This window comes from Misgurnus anguillicaudatus, chromosome 7 (assembly GCF_027580225.2).
Source record: "Misgurnus anguillicaudatus chromosome 7, ASM2758022v2, whole genome shotgun sequence".
NCBI classification, from domain to species: domain Eukaryota; kingdom Metazoa; phylum Chordata; class Actinopteri; order Cypriniformes; family Cobitidae; genus Misgurnus; species Misgurnus anguillicaudatus.
Window position 1 is genome coordinate 22,273,157 of NC_073343.2, and position 20,682 is coordinate 22,293,838.

General features: G+C 39.5%; 1 protein-coding gene across 1 annotated transcript in view; it reads left to right on the plus strand.

The window, feature by feature from the left end:
* Window positions 1-20,682, plus strand: part of LOC141365340 (ribosomal protein S6 kinase alpha-5-like) — a 58,982-nt gene that overhangs the window by 15,821 nt on the left and 22,479 nt on the right. Inside the window, exons 6-10 of the mRNA XM_073869587.1 lie at window positions 12,128-12,211; window positions 12,773-12,876; window positions 13,138-13,288; window positions 13,378-13,539; window positions 18,819-18,944. Of these exons, the coding sequence (XP_073725688.1) occupies window positions 12,128-12,211; window positions 12,773-12,876; window positions 13,138-13,288; window positions 13,378-13,539; window positions 18,819-18,944 (627 nt within the window). The remainder of the gene's footprint in view (window positions 1-12,127; window positions 12,212-12,772; window positions 12,877-13,137; window positions 13,289-13,377; window positions 13,540-18,818; window positions 18,945-20,682) is intronic.

Below are 20,682 nucleotides of genomic sequence, written 5' to 3' on the forward strand. Positions count from 1 at the left end.
GTGCAACGGGTCGTAGTCATTGCTTCACACCATTACAGGTGCTGCGTAAAGAGGGCGTCTTGTAGAAAGGGCTCGCTGTCCTTACTGATTTTGCGTGTATAAGCAGCAAAACCAAAGTAGGGCAACACGTAACCGCTGGCACTTGGCCGAGCACAACGTGTTTCATACAAAGCGTAACTCTGATAAGGACAAAGCTTACACTTTCCACCATCATGTACTGATTCATTACGTCCAAACAATCTCAAACATTCTAAAGTCCTTAACAGCCCTTAAGTCTGTGTCGCATTTGCGGCAGCCAGGACATGAGCTGCTTAATGAAGAGCAGGCGCAAATTCCTGTCTGGTACAGCAGGTAGTGCGCTGTGAACTTGTAAGCCGGTCAACCACGGAGGCGTTCATCACCAGCACAGCAGTGTCTCGGGTGGAATATCTCAGAGCAGACTCATATCCAGAGTGCTCCTGAGAGGGACGGCTCGCATGAAGCACATAAACGTAAAGCTGGCATGCACACTGTGCTTATATGCTCACACGCACGCAAGCAGAAACTACTTTAATCAAAGGAGTGTGTCTGTGGCTGGTTGGTACAGTCCCAAACGGGCAATAAGATAGCAGGATGCGCATTACACTCAGCTAAGAGGGAACAGCGTTACACCCTGTGAATGTGTGTGGGTCTACATAAAGCCTGCTATAAGCACCACCGGCGCGGCTAGTAGTCTCCTATCACAACAGAGGTCATAGTAAAGGGTGAGAGAATAGTGGCTGCACAAGCTGTTCTACCTCTCTCGTCAGGTAACAACTACATTACCCGTTCGCAAACTCCAGACTCAGTAACATTCTGCGACAGGTCTGCACAGCTGGGGTGGTCTGTGTCGAATCAAATTGGCAGCCGCTCTGGGTAATAGTATATACAAATACCCTATAAAGCGGGTGTTCATAATTTTCTCCCTTCTGTATCACAGCGGCGTTAGCCAAGGGAGGAATTGAGTGCTGTACAGGGTAAGGTAATGGGCTAAACACTGCCGAGCGATCGGGATGTTGTAGCTCTATATTGACATGTTTGCAGTGGCTCCGATCACACATGCGTGTGCCTATTATAGTATATGTTGTCAGCCGTGGAACAAGCCTGCTGCTAAACATAGGTGTGTGAGCCACCCATCATATGGAGACATTACAAACCCATGACAAATCATAATGGCGCCGAGCGAGCCATATGTGCCTGAGAGGCTGCTGTAGGTCCACAGGGGTTGTGTGTTCGGACATGCACTGTTGGCCGACCAGTCAAACCTGTCACAGCTCACCGCTTGGATGGCTGAATGTATTCGACTCCACGCATCTGGGACATTTCTGTAACGGATTGCAGCGCACAGGATTCCAGTTACATATTGTGTGGCATAAGCAATGGTGTGTTACACAGAGCCATGGAAGAACAGAGCTTGGTTCTGCAATAGCACCGAGCGAGGAGATACACTCCTTATACACTGGAACGGATAGTAACCGGTCGTCTGTGCATGTCGGGTGCCAGTTACATACTGTGTGCTTTGAAGCAAGGTTGCCATTTAATAGAGTTTGTTAACGGCTGTACAGTGATGTTGCAAACTCCCGAACTGTACCACACAGCGCACAACCCAGACGTGTGTAAATCATCTAGCGGAGTGATCCGCTGAAGGGCACTGGTTCACTTGCTGCACATAGAGCCATATAAAAACCAAGTCTGGGTCTGCAGTGGCTTGCTGCTTTGTGCAAGGTCGGATGCAGAACCCGAGAGAAAGAGAGACACTTCCTTAAGAATGAACAACTCAGTAACAGCTCGCCACGCGCACGCAGGGAGTCAGATACCTGTGTTTGTAGTGAGATATTGCCTGAACACTGCATGGATGTGTAAGGCACGATAGTAATCCTCTGTTGGTACAGCAACATAACTCCTAAAAGTTTACATCCACATCGGCTCACTGCATTCAGCCAGGGAGCTAAGAGCAAGATGAGTGAGGAGAGAGATAGCCTTCTATTCAATGTCAATATACATAAATAGCCAGGCGTGTAGGCTGCTATTAAAGATGTGTATATATACAAATATATGTATGAGTATATATATATATATATATATATATGTGTCAAGCAGTACAAGAGTCTATTTAATGCAGATATACATTAATAGCCAGGCGTGTAGGCTGCTATTAATGCATAAATATAAATATACGTATGAGTATATATAGTTTCAAGCAGTACAATGAGTCTCTATTCAATGCAGATATACATTAATAGCCAGGCATGTAGGCTGCTATTACTGTATAAATATATATAAATATACGTATGAGTATATATATATATATAGTGGAATGCAGTACAATAAGCCTCTATTCAATGCAAATATACATTAATAGCCAGGCGTATAGGCTGCTATAAGAAATGTATAAATATATATATACGTATATGAAAGAATATATATATATAAAGTGCAATGCGTAATTATAGAGCAACGTTGCCACCAATCGGGGGCGTGCGAGATGCATTGTGCACTGCTTAGATGTGTGTGTGTGTGTGTGTCGAGACAGATCGCTGTGCGAAGCGAGCGGCCACACTCAACACACTTCGCTATACTCGGTCTGTCCCCATTGCTCTGCAGCTCGTGTGTAACGGATGCATAGTGAGCGGGGTTGAGCACTGTGAGTTGTGCATTGCGTTTTGATACTGATCGCTACTCAGTGCGAAGGATCAAACCCGACATTATCCTCCCCCCTTTTTCTTTGCAGCGCGTGTTTAACGGGCACATTCAGAGTATGGCTGAGCGCTGCGTGCTGAGTATCCTCCGTAAGAGCTGTATATTGCTATATATATGGTCTCTATTGGCACATAGTTGAAAGAGGACAAGTGCAGAGGGAATGTCAACAGGGCACAGAAGGATGTTGTTGTGCTGATTGGTAGCTCGCTGCCCGTCAGCGGCCATTGCACACAACATCTGAAAGCATTTAAGCATAGCCAACACATATTCCCGTCGTCACCCGAAACAGATGAGGGGCGTGAATGTGTGTGTGTGGTGTGTGATGCGGTACCATCACTGATCATACAAAGAGCAATAAGTGTAGCATGGATAACAGGCACAAGTATAACTCTCTGTATACGTAACGTTTCTTCTCGTATAATTTTTGCGGCAGCTTAGACACATTAATGGTGTATTGCTGCCCCTCTCAGTACGTCCGAAGAATAGCAGGTCCTTGTGAACATATGACGCTACGCAAAATAGCGCGCGTAGTGACGTGGCCAAAATGGGCGCGGCTCACACGGGACAGCCTGAGGCGAGCATAATGTTATGTTAGGCCAGCCGCTGTGCTAATGGCTGAAACGTTTAAAATCAGCCAGAGCGCACTGTATACACACAAAGAAGCCAAGGAAAATATTAAGTTACATCCACACAAGCGTCACAGACGGCCATGTCTATGAAAGGAGCCGTCTGCACGCTGTGTTCGCATGCGACCGGTCCCGAAGGGGGTCGTGCATGCTAGCACTGGCCGAAGTGTGTTAAATTACAAAGCAGACACCAGGGTGGGGGTCTAATCATGTAAGGGGAGCGGCCGAAGCACGCTATAAGTACAAGACAAACATATATGAGAGGGTATTGCAACGGTATGTATTGTGCACACTGGCATTTTCCGCACTGCGTAGGTGGGGAAAGGAAGCCTTGTGTCTTTCCGGCGTCCGTAACCTCGGATACCCCGGGGGTATGAGGCGAATAGGGCGGGTACGTTACCGTGGAACGCACGCGACGTTCTCCTCAGTTTGACAGCATTGCCACCAACGGCGCTCTGGCGGCGGTGGTTTGCTGCCGAGAACGCAATTATTCGATATATCTCGGAGTCCATTAGATAGACGGTTCTTCACTCGAGGAGCGAAGCTCAAAATCCTTGTAAAATTCTGCCGGAACGCGTGTAAGGGACGCGATCCTTGCGTCCCTCACAAGTGCGACGATCTACGGCGAGACGCTTCAGTCACGGTGAAGAGAAAGAATCTGAGTATTTTGCCGCCCAAACAGGCTACATAGCAGTGGAAGTCCAGCCCCTACAAGGCTGCCATGGGCGGCATCGGCCAGAACACCGGCGCTGCTCAATAAAAGCTTCAGAAACCGGAAGAGGGAGGAGTTTCCCCATAGTGTCAGCGGACGCAATGTCGAGTGACCGCTCTCGAAAGGGAACTTTAAAGGCGTTTTTCTCAGGTTTTCAGTTGGAAAAAGAGGAGAGACAACCTTAATTCAAATGTCTATATCTTTAAAACCATTCAAGGTAGGACTTTGACTGGATATCATTTGAAAGCTTATGATCTCCTCTTTTCATTGATACCAAAATCTCAATTTTGAAATTTGGGTCACTGTGACTCATTTTGCTGGATCAGGTCACATATGGCAAATAACAGAGGTAATGCATTATCATTTTTTTAATCTGACAATAGTTTTTTTTTTTTAAGTTTTGCTTGAGTACTTGAACGTGGCATTGACGATCGATCACAAAAACGATGATCGTGTGGGTTAATTTTTATTTTTTTTGTGGTTATGGCAGCACTTGGATGTATTGTTGGTGTTACAAGCGCTGTGGTAGTAAAGACTGAGCAGATCGGCGTATGACATCAGTACCATGCATGATTCAAAAACAAATGGATAATTCTGTTTCCTACGCGCACCCCTACCATGATTTTCAGATTCACTTTTGGTAAAACGAAAATGCAGTCAGTCAGGTGCAAAATGTACAGCGGCGTCACAAGTTCAATGGGTTATCATCTCATATTTAAACATCAAATGTCAAGAGATACTAGAGAGCCATACGAACATAACATCTTGACTGAGGACAGGTGAGAGGACAACACGACACAGCTTATCACTAAAATGAAGCAAAAGACTTAAAGGGACATACCACTTTTTTTTGAAAATATACTCATTTTCCAGGTCCCCCCAGTTAAATATTTTATTTTTACCATTTTTGGAATCCATTCGGCTGATCTCCGGGTCTGGCACTACCACTTTTAGCATAGCTTAGCACAATCCATTGAATCTGATTACACCATTAGCATCGCACTTTGCTGCTGTAACATGGCTGCAGCAGGCGTAGTGATATTACGCACTGCCCGAAAATAGTCCCCTGCCATTGAAAGTTACTAAGAGAACTATTTTCGTGCAGCAATGTTACAGCAGCAAAGTCCTTGATTATTACGCCCGAATGAGAGTATAGTTCCTAGCCATATCCTAGCTAAAATCGCGAATTTTTAGCGCGATGCTAATGGTCTAATCAGATTCAATGGATTATGCTAAGCTATGCTTAAAGTGGTAGCGCCAGACCCAGAGATCGGCTGAGTGGATTCCAAAAAGGTAAACATAAAATGTTTAACCCTAGAGGAGCTTTCAAAAAAAGTGGAGTGTCCCTTTTAGTTTCACTTCATCATGCAGCTATTCCTGTTAGAGGTTTCTATTAAAAACATTTAATTCATTAATAATCTAGTATGTGTTCATTTTAATGTCATCGTTTTTTCGGAATTTAAGTTTTATTTGAGTGTATTTAATACAAATATTTAAATTTTCACACTAACGCATACGACCTGCTCCTTTGATTCCCACGCCCCATTTAATCGAGTACTCGTTTTTTAGCCCTATGGATTAATACAAATTTTTGCCTGATTTTTAAAACCCTGTATACTTCGCACCTATAAAGGCTGTCCGAATGCGTTTCCCAGAGCCGGCTTTAAGCTGAAGTCATTGCCTCATGAGGCAACAAGTCAGCTGCCGAAGCTTTCGGATGCAGCCATAGAGATATAGAGACTATATGAATGACCAGGACTGTGGAAAAATTGTTAAGCCATCACTTCTAGGTAACTCTAGACAGTGTTTCCCACAGATCTGAAATTTATTTGTGGTGGTAGTTGGTGAAAAGGGCAATCATTATCCACTGACAAAAAATGGTCTACTATACATGTGACAAAGAACTAATAATGTGTGACACAACACAATACTTTGATTTATTAAACATTAATATTAATTTCACATTATAGTTCATTAATCTAACCACCCCAAACTTTCTTTGCCATAAACAAAGCTGACACTGTTTGTCAAAGCACCACTAAAACACTTAATGTTTTTGCACTAATATATGAAGCAATTTGATGACCCCTTTTATCAAACTCTATTGAATACAATAATATGTATAGTATATTAAATGTGACTGATGTTATAATGGTAATAATTTCTATTCTTTTACTGCTTCTGCTTTCTATTTTTCTTTTGTCGATTAAAAAAGCTAAATCCACTCATTATTTCAGATTTAAAAGTCTACTTGCTGTCCCGAGGACAGGCTTTACATTACAGCTTTGCGTTTTTTATATCCCGAGTCAGCTTGAGCTTTGCTCGTTCAGTGCAATAGACTTGACATTAGCACTGCTTTTTGCTACAATCTCTGTGCAAACTTTTTTAGATTTTAGAAAAGATATGGTCTATTATAATATAATATATAATATAATAGTAAGATTATTAAAAAATGGGATAAAGAAAATGCAGCGCGTGGTCGCCATAGAAACCGAAGGCACGCTAAAACTGCAGTCGAGCTTTAGCGCGGTAGCACTCACGGCGGTTCTCCGATCGACTCTGGTTTTACACACAATATTAATCAGACTTGGGACCCGAAGTAATAAACTAGGACCAACCCGGACCTGGCTGACCATTTAAAATATAACCCCGGAACCGTACGGGTCCTGCGTCCTCAGTGAAGAAAGACCTCTAATGGTAAAACTCTGCTCAAGTTCAGAAACATCAAGGATACAGTGTGACAATGAGCTTGCTTTGCGTCGCACCCAATTCATTTTGGTTGCTCTCTCTCTCTCTCTCTCTCAACAAAACACGGGTCATCCAGTCGAGTTCAGAAAATACGGAAATTCGTAAAGTGTTTTTTTTTTCCTGGGCGGGTCGCAATTTACCTGGGCGGACCGCCCAAGTAGAGCCTATGTATGGGAAACACTGCTAAAACTATCATCCTTGCATTGTTAGTATAGTTTATTTGTAATATACAATAAATGCTGTTATATATTTGTATACTGTATGTTATTGGGTATTATACCACGGTAACGACACTCCGCTTCGCATTATTTTCAAATAATATAACGGCCTGTTGTCAATTATTCCTTACATATGAATCACTTAGACTAATGTGGTCTTCCAATAATACCTGGTAAATAGCCTATTAAAGAAATGTAATGTTATGGATTGGAATGAGTGTAAACGGCAGGGATCGGCGGCGTGTTTTTCTATAAGAGAAAAAATGCAATGGGACATTGAGTTGTGACATTCCAGTACCACTGATAGGAGATGAAAGGGAAAAGAGTTTTTAATGTTTTAAGCTTTGCTGTTTATGAACACCCTCAAAGATATGTATTGTGGTTCCCAAACATTTATGGCTTTTTGGGCATGCTTAAAGGTCATGTTTTTTTTTTGATCCCGTTTTTCATACTTTAGTTAGTGTGTAATGTTGCTACTAGAGCATAAATAATACCTGCAAAATGATAAGCTCAAAGTTTCCTGCCAGGCGATTTATTTTCTTTAAAGGTGCAGTGTGTAAATTTTAGCGGCTTCTAGTGGTGAGGTTGAAAATTGCAACCAACGGCTCAGTCCACTGCTCACCCCTCGCTTTTGAAACGCACGGAGAAGCTATGGTACCCGCCAACGGAAAAACATGTCATTGATGGAGACAACTTAGTAAACAAAGTTGGTCCAATTAAGGGCTTCTGTAGAAACATGGCGGCACAAAATGGCAACTTCCACGTAGGGGGATCCTCAGTGTATGTAGATAAAAACATCTTATTCTAAGGTAATAAAAACATAACGGTTCATTATAAAAAGGTCTTTATACACCCCTGATAATATAGTTTTGAATATTATTTTGCATTTCTGTCAAGAGATCCTTCTAAAAATTACACACTGCACCTTTAACAGAATTCCTCTTTCAAAGCTTACAGAGAACCTCCGGTTTGGACTACAGCCCTCTACTTCCTGGTTGTATAACGTCAATATAAGAGTTTTTGACTAAACCCCGCCCACATGAATACGTTAGGCGCCAGCCAAGCTCAAATGGCACTGCTAAGCTGCTATTGAATCACAACAACACAACACAAGCTACACAATCAGAACTCGTTACATATTTCTGAAGGTGGGACTTCATAGAACAAGGAAGACATCAGCCCGTGTTTAGGGCCGGGAAAGTGATAAGTAAATTGTGAGAAAAATACAGATTTTTTACATGTGAAACTTGAACACATGTTATATTGCTCACTGTAAACACAATCAAAGCTTCAAAGACACAGGGAGAACGGGACCTTTAAAATGAGTGGTTTTATGTTAAACATAAAAAATGTTATGCTTTGAACCAAAAGAGTTTAGGACATTGGTAGTCTGACTGCTTTAGGGTTCTTGTTGGGTTGTTGTCTGAGGTTGTGACATCAGTCCGTAAAAAGTGCACCACTTTAGTTGACATGATTGTTTATTGCTAAGGGGCCACCCAACTTCCTGCACATGCAGGTTCTGGCATGTTCTGCCAGGGATGTACTATTTGACTTGTTTCAATAGTTCACAGTGTACCTCTAACCTTCCCATGGATGTTATTATTACAGCCAAGATTGTTTACTTAAAGCTGTATTTGTTTATCGTGCACGTTTTGACCGCGTTCTAAAAGCTTGAATTGTACTAACTCTTTTGTTTTTTTCAATTCGACCTTTGCTTTACCAACTAACAACCCATTTAAGATAGAATTTATTTTACAAGTGTGGTTTGTAAACACGCCTTGCGCAATTAAGGTTTTATGATATGCATATAAAACGACATGCTTAAAACAATTACATTTATTTGACAGATTGTTTATGATTTGTAGGATTAAAGCAATTGATAAATGTGCATAGGAACTCGAATTATAAAAGCCAACAAATACTCAAACATGTGGTGAGCATGTTAAATGCTCATAGGATATTATGAAAGATTGTTTCAGATTGTTTTCATATAAGTATTCCATAAATGTGCTACATAATTTCAGAAAACACTTTTTGTCCAATTTAGACAACACAGATGGTATTTATAGTTTTAGCCACAACAGCATCTAAGTGCATAAGTCTGAAAAATCAAGATTATGCATAGTTTTTTCTTAACGTTTAGGCAACTATGTTGCAATAGTGTTGTTACAACAGAAAACACAAGGATGTTATACCCAGAGCCAAATCTTAACACTAAGGGCCATATTTACTAAACAGGTGTGAACTAAAACATTTACTAAAATTAGCGTGAGAGCGAAATCAAGGCGCACCTTAGTAAATCATGATTCTTTTAAACATTCAGACCCATGCCAATAAATTTTGTGCCTGAATGGAAAGTTCTACAAAATGCATATGCAGTGAGGTCAGTCGCAAAAATGTCCTTGCTAATTTTTCACTGTGTGTCTTTAGTAAATCCTGACAGTTGTTTTGGCGTTTGCAGTGCACTGGTCCAAGCTGTTAGTAAATCTGGCCTTAAGTTGACATGCAACATTATATTACAATAACTGACCATTAGAATTTGGTCATAGATGCATTTACATAATGCATAATTGCAGTATCTTATTAGTATTACCTGGATAATGCAATATTCCGATTTCTATAAATGCACGTAACACCATGTCTACACTAAATGCAAGGAGTGTGTCATGAGGCAACACACCTCAATCACTACTAGAAAAAGTTAAAATTTTATAAACTGTTTATTTGGTATTTTTGTTATTAATGGTTTAATAATAGGTACACTCTAAAAAATATTTAACCCAGGGCTGGGTAACTATAGGACAGAACACATTTCTGAGTTAAGATGACCCAGCAGTTGTGTTAAATCAATCTATTATTTGGGTCATTTTAACCCAGAAATGTGTTCCGTCCTATAGTTACCCAGCCCGGGGTTAAAAACAACCCAATATTTTTTGAGTGCATGCACCAATACAAAAATTCTGTGCTGATACTGATATTCGGTTTCTTAGAATGACATCTACCGGTACCAGTATACCGATAGTTTTGCTTTTTACTTCTTGTTTCAAAGTATTATGTCATGAAATCCTAAAAGTTCAGAGCATTACAAACTGCAATTTTGTTCTGTCATTGTCAGCCAATTCAAAATAATCACACAGCATGAGGTTTGATGTGTTTTCCGCCACTTTTGATTACCAGGATATAATATTCCCTGTTTGTTTTTAAACAATTGGCCAATCTCCATTAGTGGAAAAAATATATTTATCTGCCCATACCTATTACTGGTAATGTTTTATAGTTATACTGGCTGCCTTAACTCACATTTGTGAAAAATCAAGCTATAGAGGAAAACCGATTTTGAAGCCAGTGAAGTTCATTCAGGTTAAAGCCATATTAAAGGGACACTCCACTTTTTTTGAAAATATGCTAATTTTCCAGCTCCCCTAGAGTTAAACATTTGATTTTTATCATTTTGGAATCCATTCATCTGATCTCCGGGTCTGGCTGTACCACTTTTAGCCTAGCTTAGCATATAATCCATTGAATCTGATTAGACCATTAGCATCGTGCTAAAAATAACCAAAGAGTTTCGATATTTTTCCTATTTAAAACTTGACTCTTCTGTATTTACATTGTGTACTAAGACCGACAGAAAATTTAAAGTTGCGATTTTCTAGGAAGATATGGCTTGGAACTATACGCTCATTCTGGCGTAATAATCAAAAGGACTTTGCTGCTGTAACATGGCTGCAGGTGGCGCAATGATATTACGCAGTGCCTGAAAATAGTCCCCTTAGTAACTTTCAATGGCAGGGGACTGTTTATGGGCACTGCGTAATATCATTGCGCCATAGATAAAAATTATTTGATTTAAATATAACTGTGCATTTCAATACGATAACGCTAGTCTACTAGGGGAAAGCCTCTTAGGGCGCACTCACACTATCCAAACCAAACAGAGCTCGGGCGCGTTTGACCCCCAAAGCCTGGTTTGTTTGACTAGTGTGATCGTTGGTTAATCGCGCCGCGGCCGGGTTGAAGAGGTGGGCCGGAGCGCGGTTCTATTGGGCTCAGGCACGGAAGGCTGTGGTGTGAGCGCAATCGCTCCTGAGCACGATTCAAAAGGTGAAGATGTCAGTTACGCAACCACTCACCTTCATCTGCCTCCATAAAAACCTTTTGATACGGGTTACGTGAATGTCCGAGCTGCACACGTGACAGATCAACTAAGGAATATGATGAAATGTGAGAGGGCTGTCTGTAATCGTGCACCAAACGACGAAAAAACACAGACGACTTATTACGGTGGGTTCCAGTGTTGAGAGAGAGCTTTACTTACTGCTTTTTTATTAAAACAATCGCTTCTTAATGACGAAAGCGCGTCCGGACTCAGATCGATAAAAAGTACAGTGTGAGTCCGTGCATCTGGGGGAGTAGGGAGGGGTGACAATCGCGCTGGGGCATGGTTTGGATAATGTGAGTGCGCCCCTTAAATGAAAGTAGCCAAATGTGACCAGATTTGGGTCAGTAATAAAGGAAAATTAATTCTTGAGTGTTAATTGGTTTCAGTTTTTAAGAAACCGCTTTTGGTCAAAATTGCATTAAAAATATTTAAACTTTTCTGCAAAATGTGATATAGCAATGAGAATGGTACCCCACAATCATTTTAAATGTATTTTTTATTGATACCAATAACGTAACTTTACTTTCTTGTATCACACGACTGCTTCTTGGAAATGACATGATGCATATGATGCATAGATGTGGCCAAGATAAATGTACTCTGCTATAAAAGATTAATAAATTACAGTAATAATCTTTAGCCTCAGAGTAAAGATAAATTTATAAACTTTCATAATGGTACCATTTTCATTGTTATACCATACTTTGTTGAGAAGTTATGAGGCATCATGTTCATCAGACAACCATTCTGTGTTTAGGTAATTATATAATTATATCTTTATTGTGAAATATCTTAAAAACATTAGCCGACGATTAAAATGTCTAATAAAAATATAATCTGTAAGAAGTAACACGTTTTGTCTCAGAGGTAGATACTTTTCTAAAATTTGTAAACCAGTGTAATTGCTCACAGTGAGTTTCTGAACTACTCCTCTGTTTTGTAGGTAGACAGGGCTTATTCTGTCTGTGGTACCATAGAGTACATGGCTCCCGAGATCGTAGCTGGTGGAGAGTCAGGACATGACAAGGTAAGGTGAACCTCTATCATCTGATTTTGAAGTCGCCATGAACAGAAATTCTCAATCGACTTTACTTCCGTACCGTATTCCTGAGTGAAACGGAATATCGCACAAGGAAAATAGCAGCCGTGGCTTGTGTTTTCCAATTTGCTTTGATTGGATATACAGTAGAAACGTAGGCGTTTCATCCAGAAACTCGCAGCAGACTGACAGTTGGAGGGAGTGGTGTTAACTAATGCTCCCGCCCAAGCCAACTAGCTGAGAATGATCGCCACAAGAGGGTGGAAGTACATTTTCAGATTTTGATTAAAGTTTATGAGGGAGCATAAATTAAAAAACAAAAAATGGTCCAGACGTATAAATTATGATTATGATTATGACGTATGATTATAACGAACACTGCAGTATTCCATAAAAAAAAATAGGAAATGTCAGTTTTAATTTCATGGGTACTTTAAAGTATTATGTAATGAAAGTCTGATTAATTTACATGATCGAAAAATATATTTGCATGCATTAAAATGATGTCTTCATATATAATCTCTGTTTGGAACCAATGTTCTGTTGCAGGCAGTGGACTGGTGGAGCATGGGAGTTCTGATGTATGAACTGTTGACCGGAGGCTCTCCTTTTACTGTGGATGGCGATGAGAACACTCATTCTGACATTGCAGAGTAAAGACACACACACACACACACACACACACACACACACACACACACACACACACACACACACAAACGCTTAGAGCTGAGTGCTCTGTGTACTCTAATGTAATAACCACCAGTTCCCTTTTTATTATCTAGAGGTCCAACTTGAGACAATTTGATTGCATCATCCTGTTGACAAATTGAATTTAAAACAATATTCTTCACTTTTACACAAAGGTATTTTCAAATTGTAATATATTTCAAGTCTGTCTTTCGGTCTAACAGGAGAATTATGAAAAGGGATCCCCCGTTTTCTAAAGACATTGGCTTCCTGGCCAAAGACATCATCCAGCGACTGCTAATTAAAGACCCAAAGAAGAGGTTGGGCTCTGGGCCCTCGGGTGCCCAAAATGTAAAAAGCCATCCATTCTACCAGGTAAGAGAAAGTGAATTATATTTAAAGCATAAATCTCTATTAATTTATCATGTAACACCTTTTTACTACCAAATCATTTGTTGAGTCAGAAACTGAACTGGGAGGATTTAGCTGCTAAGAAAGTCCCGGCTCCTTTTAAGCCGGTCATTCGCGACGAGCTGGACGTGAGCAACTTCGCAGAGGAGTTTACGGAGATGGACCCAACCTACTCCCCAGCTGCACTTCCAAACAACTGTGACCGCATTTTCCAGGTGATATACAAGAACAAATTTACAAAAATATTCTTTAATCATTCATTTTACCAGGGTTTAAATTGGGCCGGGTCGTCTGGGGCTGAGCTCCGGTACTTAACAGAAAACGCCATAGTTTTTCAATATTTTACAATGTTCTTACCTCAACTTAGACGAATTAATATATACCTGCATATATCCATGTTTTTCCTATTTAAAGACTGTTACACGAGTAGTTACACAAGTAAGTATGGTTGCACAAAACGTGACGATTTTTTTAAGCGGAAAAAATGAGAACTATATTGTATGGCGGAAGAGCACCCAGTCTGCAGCACCTCGACCTCGGCGTGCAGTAACATCATCACTCCTGACTACTCCCCTTCTCGCTCAAACTTCCGCCAACATTACTACGCCCAAGGTCGAATTTACCATTAGAATAGTGTTTTTCACACAGAGATTCTAAAAAATTCACAGAAAATTGGTCCGGGATCGTTTGATTTTTGATTCAGTCACACTGCCAACGTTTTCCGGCAACCTTATCTCACATAGTTCGGTGGGATAGTCACAGAATTTTTTGCGCATTTTTCCATGGCATTCTTACGGATTGGTTACTCAACTGCTTTTTCCTATTTTCAAACCATTTTCGCTTCAGTTTAGGGTTAGATTTGGTGTTTGCGTTAGTATGTCACTTTAACTATTGGTTTTTACTATTTTTTCTGCTTTATTCTTTTATAATTTCTAAACTTTAAACAATTGTCGCCTGGTGTTGGGGTTAGAGTTGGGTTTGGGTAGGGATATCATTTCATGTAAATCTAACCCTAAACCAAAGCGAAATGGTAAGAAAATAGGACAAAACAGTTGAGTAACCAATCCGTGAGAATGAAACGGAAAAGACAGTCCGTAGCAGGGTCACGGAAAAATGCGGAGATCCGTGAGAATGCCACGGAAAAATGCGCTAAAAATTCCGTGACTATCCCACGGAAATTCGTGAGATCAGGCTGTTTCCGGAATCTGTGCGTGCTTTCACACACACTTATCGTAAAAATACGGGAAAAGCACATGACGTATTTAAAGCTGGTAGGTTTTTCCTCAGTATGGCACGCCCCTTACAGCATTGTTTCTGCATCTTGTTCACACACAATGCTTTCAATGTATGTTACGTTAATGTAACTAGGTCCACTTTCCGGGAGCGATCCCATAACATTTATGGGACATGTTTGTGTTGAAGCCTGTTTTACAGAAACTTTCAGGCACCAAATTGCTGTTTGAATGAGGTTTATGAGATCATGAGACTGTCATTACGGACATGAGTTTGTCAGTGAGTGATAAATAGAAAACAGGGTGACCACATTTGCTACACCTGCCATTGGTGGTTGAATGGTTAGATGTAGTGCTGCACAATTAATCGCATCGTGCGGAAATACCAGAGCAAAGATGGATGCAGAGGAGGTTGACAGTGATCTGGTAGCTAAACAAAACTCTACGTCTGTTGTATGGCAGTATTTTGGATTTAGGATTACTGACACTGAACAGTTGCTACATCACGTGGCAATACGAAAACATTTCTAGTTTTACAAATACACATTTTAGCATTATCACTTAACTGTGTGTGGATTTTCCTTAAAACCCATCAAGTTGACTCATGATACCATTTAGTATAATCGCAACCGCACATCGCAATATTAGCATCAATATCCGCAATGTGAAAAATTACCCAAATCGTGCAGCCCTAGTTAGATGGTTAGATTAACATTAGTATAAATTACAAAATCAACATAAATATTTCTATGCAATGCATACATGTTTTCTTTAGTAGGCAGTGTTTATGTTACATCAACATTGTTATTCACATTTAAACACTTTAGTAGTCCATGGCCTGAGTTAACACACAAGTGGACATTTGATGTTGGGTTAAAAGATATAATTGTTCGGTTAACCCCTCGATGTTAATCAGTCGGAAGCAGTACGAGCAATTCAGCCGTTTCTAATGAGCACTTGCGCAACGTGAGCCCGGCTGTCTATGTTGAATTAGAGAGCTGTTTTGAGATGTAATTATGGTGATATGGAGATGGATTGAAGCATCAGATGTGAATGACTATTTTTGATTCGGCTTGATCCATAACGTTGCCTATAGCATGATGCCAGCTGAAACGGGAGGCTGCAAAAGAGATGCTGTTTATGATTGCCGTCTGAATCCTTCAGTCTGGCTGATCAATGCCGCCATTAAACGGCTCTTTCGTGGAATAAAAGGTCGGCGTCTGTGAGAACAACCATGTCTGGCTCAATTACTTCTTCAACCTTTGATTACCAACTTCATCTTGGCTTTTCTGAGCGTTCGCCTTTCATGTGCACTGGAATTTTGATCCTTCGTAATTCTCGGGCGGTACAATTGCAGAGACGTCTGCAATGATGATAACTTTCGAAACGCTAACCCCTCCATCGTTCTCCAGCGCGCGCACACACACAGCCACATATAAATTCAGCCACCCCCTTAAACTCCTCACAAACTGAAATTAAGCTGCGTTAGAGGACAGCGATAATTTGAAAAGCAGGGCAATCAAATACCTTGGCTTAGCAATTAAAGCATTAGACCCATTCATCTCCCCATCCTTCCGTCCAGCCAGCCATTCCTCCGCCCGTGTAGCGTACACAGCTGCAGTCTGGCCGTGTAAGTGGGGCATGGGCTGTCAGAGGCTTTATTTAGATGTGACTTGGCTAACTGGTGCATGTTATGCAGTCTTTGCAAACAATGTGACTGGAGTTCCTAAGCATGGGTAAAATGAAGATGTGAAAAAGCAGTGGTTTCTTTTAATTTTACGTACTTTGATAGTATGTACTTAATTCTTTGTGATGTTTGTTTTGGAGGTATGTAAGTGTGTAGTATGATTTACAGCTAACTATTCATTAAATTTTTTGTATTATACACATTTAAGTTAGGCTCGGGATTTTGTAGTGGAATATATACTTACTGTATGTTCACACTGCCACCAGCAAGAGCGTCAAAAACACTCTGGCTGTTGAAAAAGATTAGTGGACGATCTGACAATTGTACGCTTTTTCTGGATTTCTTTTAAGCGAAAGGACTTATATTGGTTTCCACGTTCCGATTGGTAGCCGTGCCAAAGCTCATTACCATAAAGTTGACCTGATTTCAGACTTCCGGCCACTTTGACACCATTGCTGATGGTGGTGTGAATGTACATTTATACATCTGTATGATGATACAGGACAGAGGCAGATTTCTGCAATAGCGTTCTTGCTTGTCTAATGCCCGGGATACATTGCACGATTTTTGGCTGTCCCATACGAAAGATTGCCATTGTGAAACAATCGTTGTGATTTCTGTGATCGTGGCTCTTTATCTGTGGTGCAATGTAGTACAGTGAGAGAGGTTCAAAGATGGCAGTTTTCCCGGTCTTGTGACCAAAGATAGCCTACGATAGTTTTCTGACAGTGTCAGAATTCAGCATGATCAACGCACAGTGTGTTTGCTGCTATGACCTGCATACCCGTATTTGTTTACCACTAGCGCATGCCGTTGACGTTGCGTTAACGTGTCACAGCCTACGATTCAATAGGTCTCATCATCATACAGTCTACATGCTTGTCGTACCCCTTAAACTCTCCATGTCACACAGTTTGATAAGGTAATCTTATAGGATGGTAAAAATTCAGCATTTTTTCCCAGGCTTAACAGTAGCTGTGGTTCCAATAAATATTTGCACAAAACTTTAGCGTTATTTTCTAAGTGTCGACAAAAAACTATTTGGAAATGACGTGTTCCCATTAACCAATGTTTTGTGACTAAAACATAATTTTGTTCTTTCACGATAAATCATTCCTAAAACCATGGCGACGAGTGAGTTCGACTTTATAAAGCTGCGGCCATACTAGACTTTTCGTTTCATTGACTTTCATTCATACGCATAAAAAATGCTAGGGGTGTGCATTGGCACTGAGTCACAATTCGATTCAATTACGATTCACCAGGTAACGATTCAATTCGATTCTACGATGCATCAGAATTCTACTGTACACAACAAGGCAAGTGCAAATATTCTCAACAAAAAAAGAAGCTTAGCAGCTTTAAGACAATGACAATTATATACCTGAGATGAGAATTTACACACAGCGTAAGTCTTGTCTAATTTCCCATTAACTTCGTAGAATCCGAAATGTGCCCATATGTCCACTTTCTATGGAAAAGGGTGCGTTTTTATTTACCCGTCTATCACTGTCAGCTCTCTCCGCCTCAGCCATCTTGATTGTGGATGTTGTGCCCCCGGAAGTAATTGAAACTTCACAACTTTATTGTCCACTCGAGGCCAGAAAATAAACAGTGACATCATCGATTATGGCACTTTGCTGCATCGATGCTGAATCGTGCATGCGCGCATTGCCGAATCGATTATTGTTGACACCCCTAAAAAATGTGTAAGACCGGCAATGCAAGCGGGTGTGACGATTTGTTGCAGGTCGCTGCGTAGCAAAGTTCAAGTCTGGTGAACTAAGGTGACCTGTAAACGTGCCAAGTGTAAAAACGTTTTCACCCTATATGGAAGATTATGCGACATTGGCGTGTTTCCATTGGGCACATTTTCAATTCGCCATTTCAATTTGTGTAATTTGAAAGGTAATAGAAAAGGTAATATTGATAGAAGTTTGAGTGAGAAGGGGAGTGATGATGTTACTGCGCACCGAGGTCGAAGTGCTGCAAACGAATTGCTCTTCCGCCATACAATAGAGTTTTCATTTTTTATCCGCTTAAAAAAATTGCCACATTTTATTGTGTGCCACCATACTTACTCGTGTAACTACTCATGTAACAGTCTTTAAATAGGAAAAACATGGACGTGTTTGGTGGTTTCTAAATTCATCCCCGTTTGGATCCTAAGGAAAGAATGGTGGCTACATGCTAACACATTCACAACACGCTGTACTAAAATTAAGTGCACGCATTGAAAAAAGATATGTATGTATTAATTCATCTAAGTTGAGGTAAGATCATAGTAAAATATTGAAAAACGGTGGTGTTTTCCTTTAACTAGTGCATATTTGCATACTGTGTAGCAGGGGAGTACGCATGTGCAGTATGCATTTTACATGTTTTACATTTCCATGCATTTGGTAGATGCTTTTATCCAAAATTACTTACAATTCAGTGATTTTATTAAGTGTATGCTGGCTTTTTTTAGTATGCAGGGAAGGTGTTAGAGTATAAGTGACCGTGAAACTTTTAGTATTTCCTTTGCATAGTTTCATCTTCACCTCTGTCTGAAAGTGTTTGTTTATATCTACAGGGCTATTCCTTTATGTCCCCTTCCATTCTGTTTAAGAGGAATGCGGTGATGGACGACCCAGCACAGCTGTGTGGAGGGTCCGAGAGGCCGGGTTATGCTTCTGTAGCCCGTAGCGCTATGATGAAGGTCAGTTTTTATACTGCTACCTTGTAAAAACAACATTACAGGAGAGCATAAAATATTTTGTAAAATTTTACCAGGATGTTACACAGTGTTTTCTTACAGTAAGATGCTGTATTTAAAATATTCTTTTGAAATTACTGCAGACTAAGTTGCCTAATGTGGAATAAAACTTTAGCAAAATATTTTCTTGCAAAAACAAAACAAACTGTTATGCGACATTGTGGAATAAAAAAAAACATAATTGTGACACAGTCTGTGAAAACTCAGCTAAAGTGATTTACTTTAAATTATGTACAATGATTTTATGCTAAAGAACATTCTGTAAAAATATAACCTTCATGTCTTTAATACTGTCTGTGAATGTACACTGCAAAAAATGACTTTCTTACTTAGTATTTTTGTCTTGTTTTCAGTACAAAATTACAAATATCCAAAAATTCTTAAATAAGGAGGAGTATGACCAAAATGACCTAAGAAAATAAGTCTAGTTTTTAGACAAAAAATATAAGTGAATTTGTGCTTAAAACTCTACTTTTTTCTTAAATAAATAAAATTTTCTCACCCCATTGGCATTTTTTTGCATGTTTTAAGCACAAATTTACTTAAATAGTATATTTAAAACTAGACTTATTTTCTAGTTTTTAGACATTTTGCTCCTCAAGAAAATACAAAAGAGAAGAAAGTTATATTTGGTTACACTGCAAAAAAATGGTTTTAAGAAAAATGTCTTAAAACTTAAAACAAGACAAAATTGCTAAAAATTCTTGAAAATAAGTCACATTTTTAGACCAAAAATATCAAATTTAAGTAATTTTGTGCATATAACAAGCAAAAAAAACTGCCAATGGGGTAAGCAAATTTTTCTTGAATTAAGGGTTTTAGAAAAATTTTCAAGATTTTTTGCTTACCCCATTGGCAGATTTTATTGCTTGTTTTATGCACAAAATCACTTAGATTTGATATATATGGTCTAAAAATTAGACTTATTTTCTTGGGTCATATTGCTCATCAAGAAAAAGCATCTTAATTTAAGAATTTTTAGATATTTTTACTGAAAACAAGCCAAAAATACTAAGAATTTTTTTTCTTGAAAATCATTTTTTGCAGTGTATATTTATATTAAATTAATATTTGTACAAAAAACAAGATAAAAATACTACGTAAGAAAGTAATTTTTTGCAGTCATGTCAAAGATTGAAATCAATGATGCAATCAAACTGATGATCTCATATTTAGATTATGAGACTTTAGCCTGGATTTCATAAGCTGGATCATAATTTCTTGTGAAATAAGCAGCAGAAATTGTTTTGTTTAAAGTCACCTTTATGTTTCTTTTGGCTGGAACTTTTTCACTTTTAATGAATTTTCTCCCAGCCAGTGTTACACTGTTACAGAATATTGGTTAGTTTTTTAAGGTAAGATTAATATTTGACACTTAGGTTGAATCATAATTTCCACACTTTGTTTGGGAATATAGTATGGAATCATACAGAATGTTTTACTATATTAGGAGATGTGGGGTGTCTGCAATGCTATTGTGGTGAATGTGGTTGTTCTCTCTGGGGAAATTTTATTATGATTGTCAACCAAGCATGCACAGTATCAACATTCAACAATTGCAAATATTACAAAAATGCTACTGCATAATTTATTTATTTAGTCAAAGTGCATGCTGGAAAAACAAGCAACCATATATTATGCACATCACATTATGAATAAACATTCAAGGGATCACTGTAAC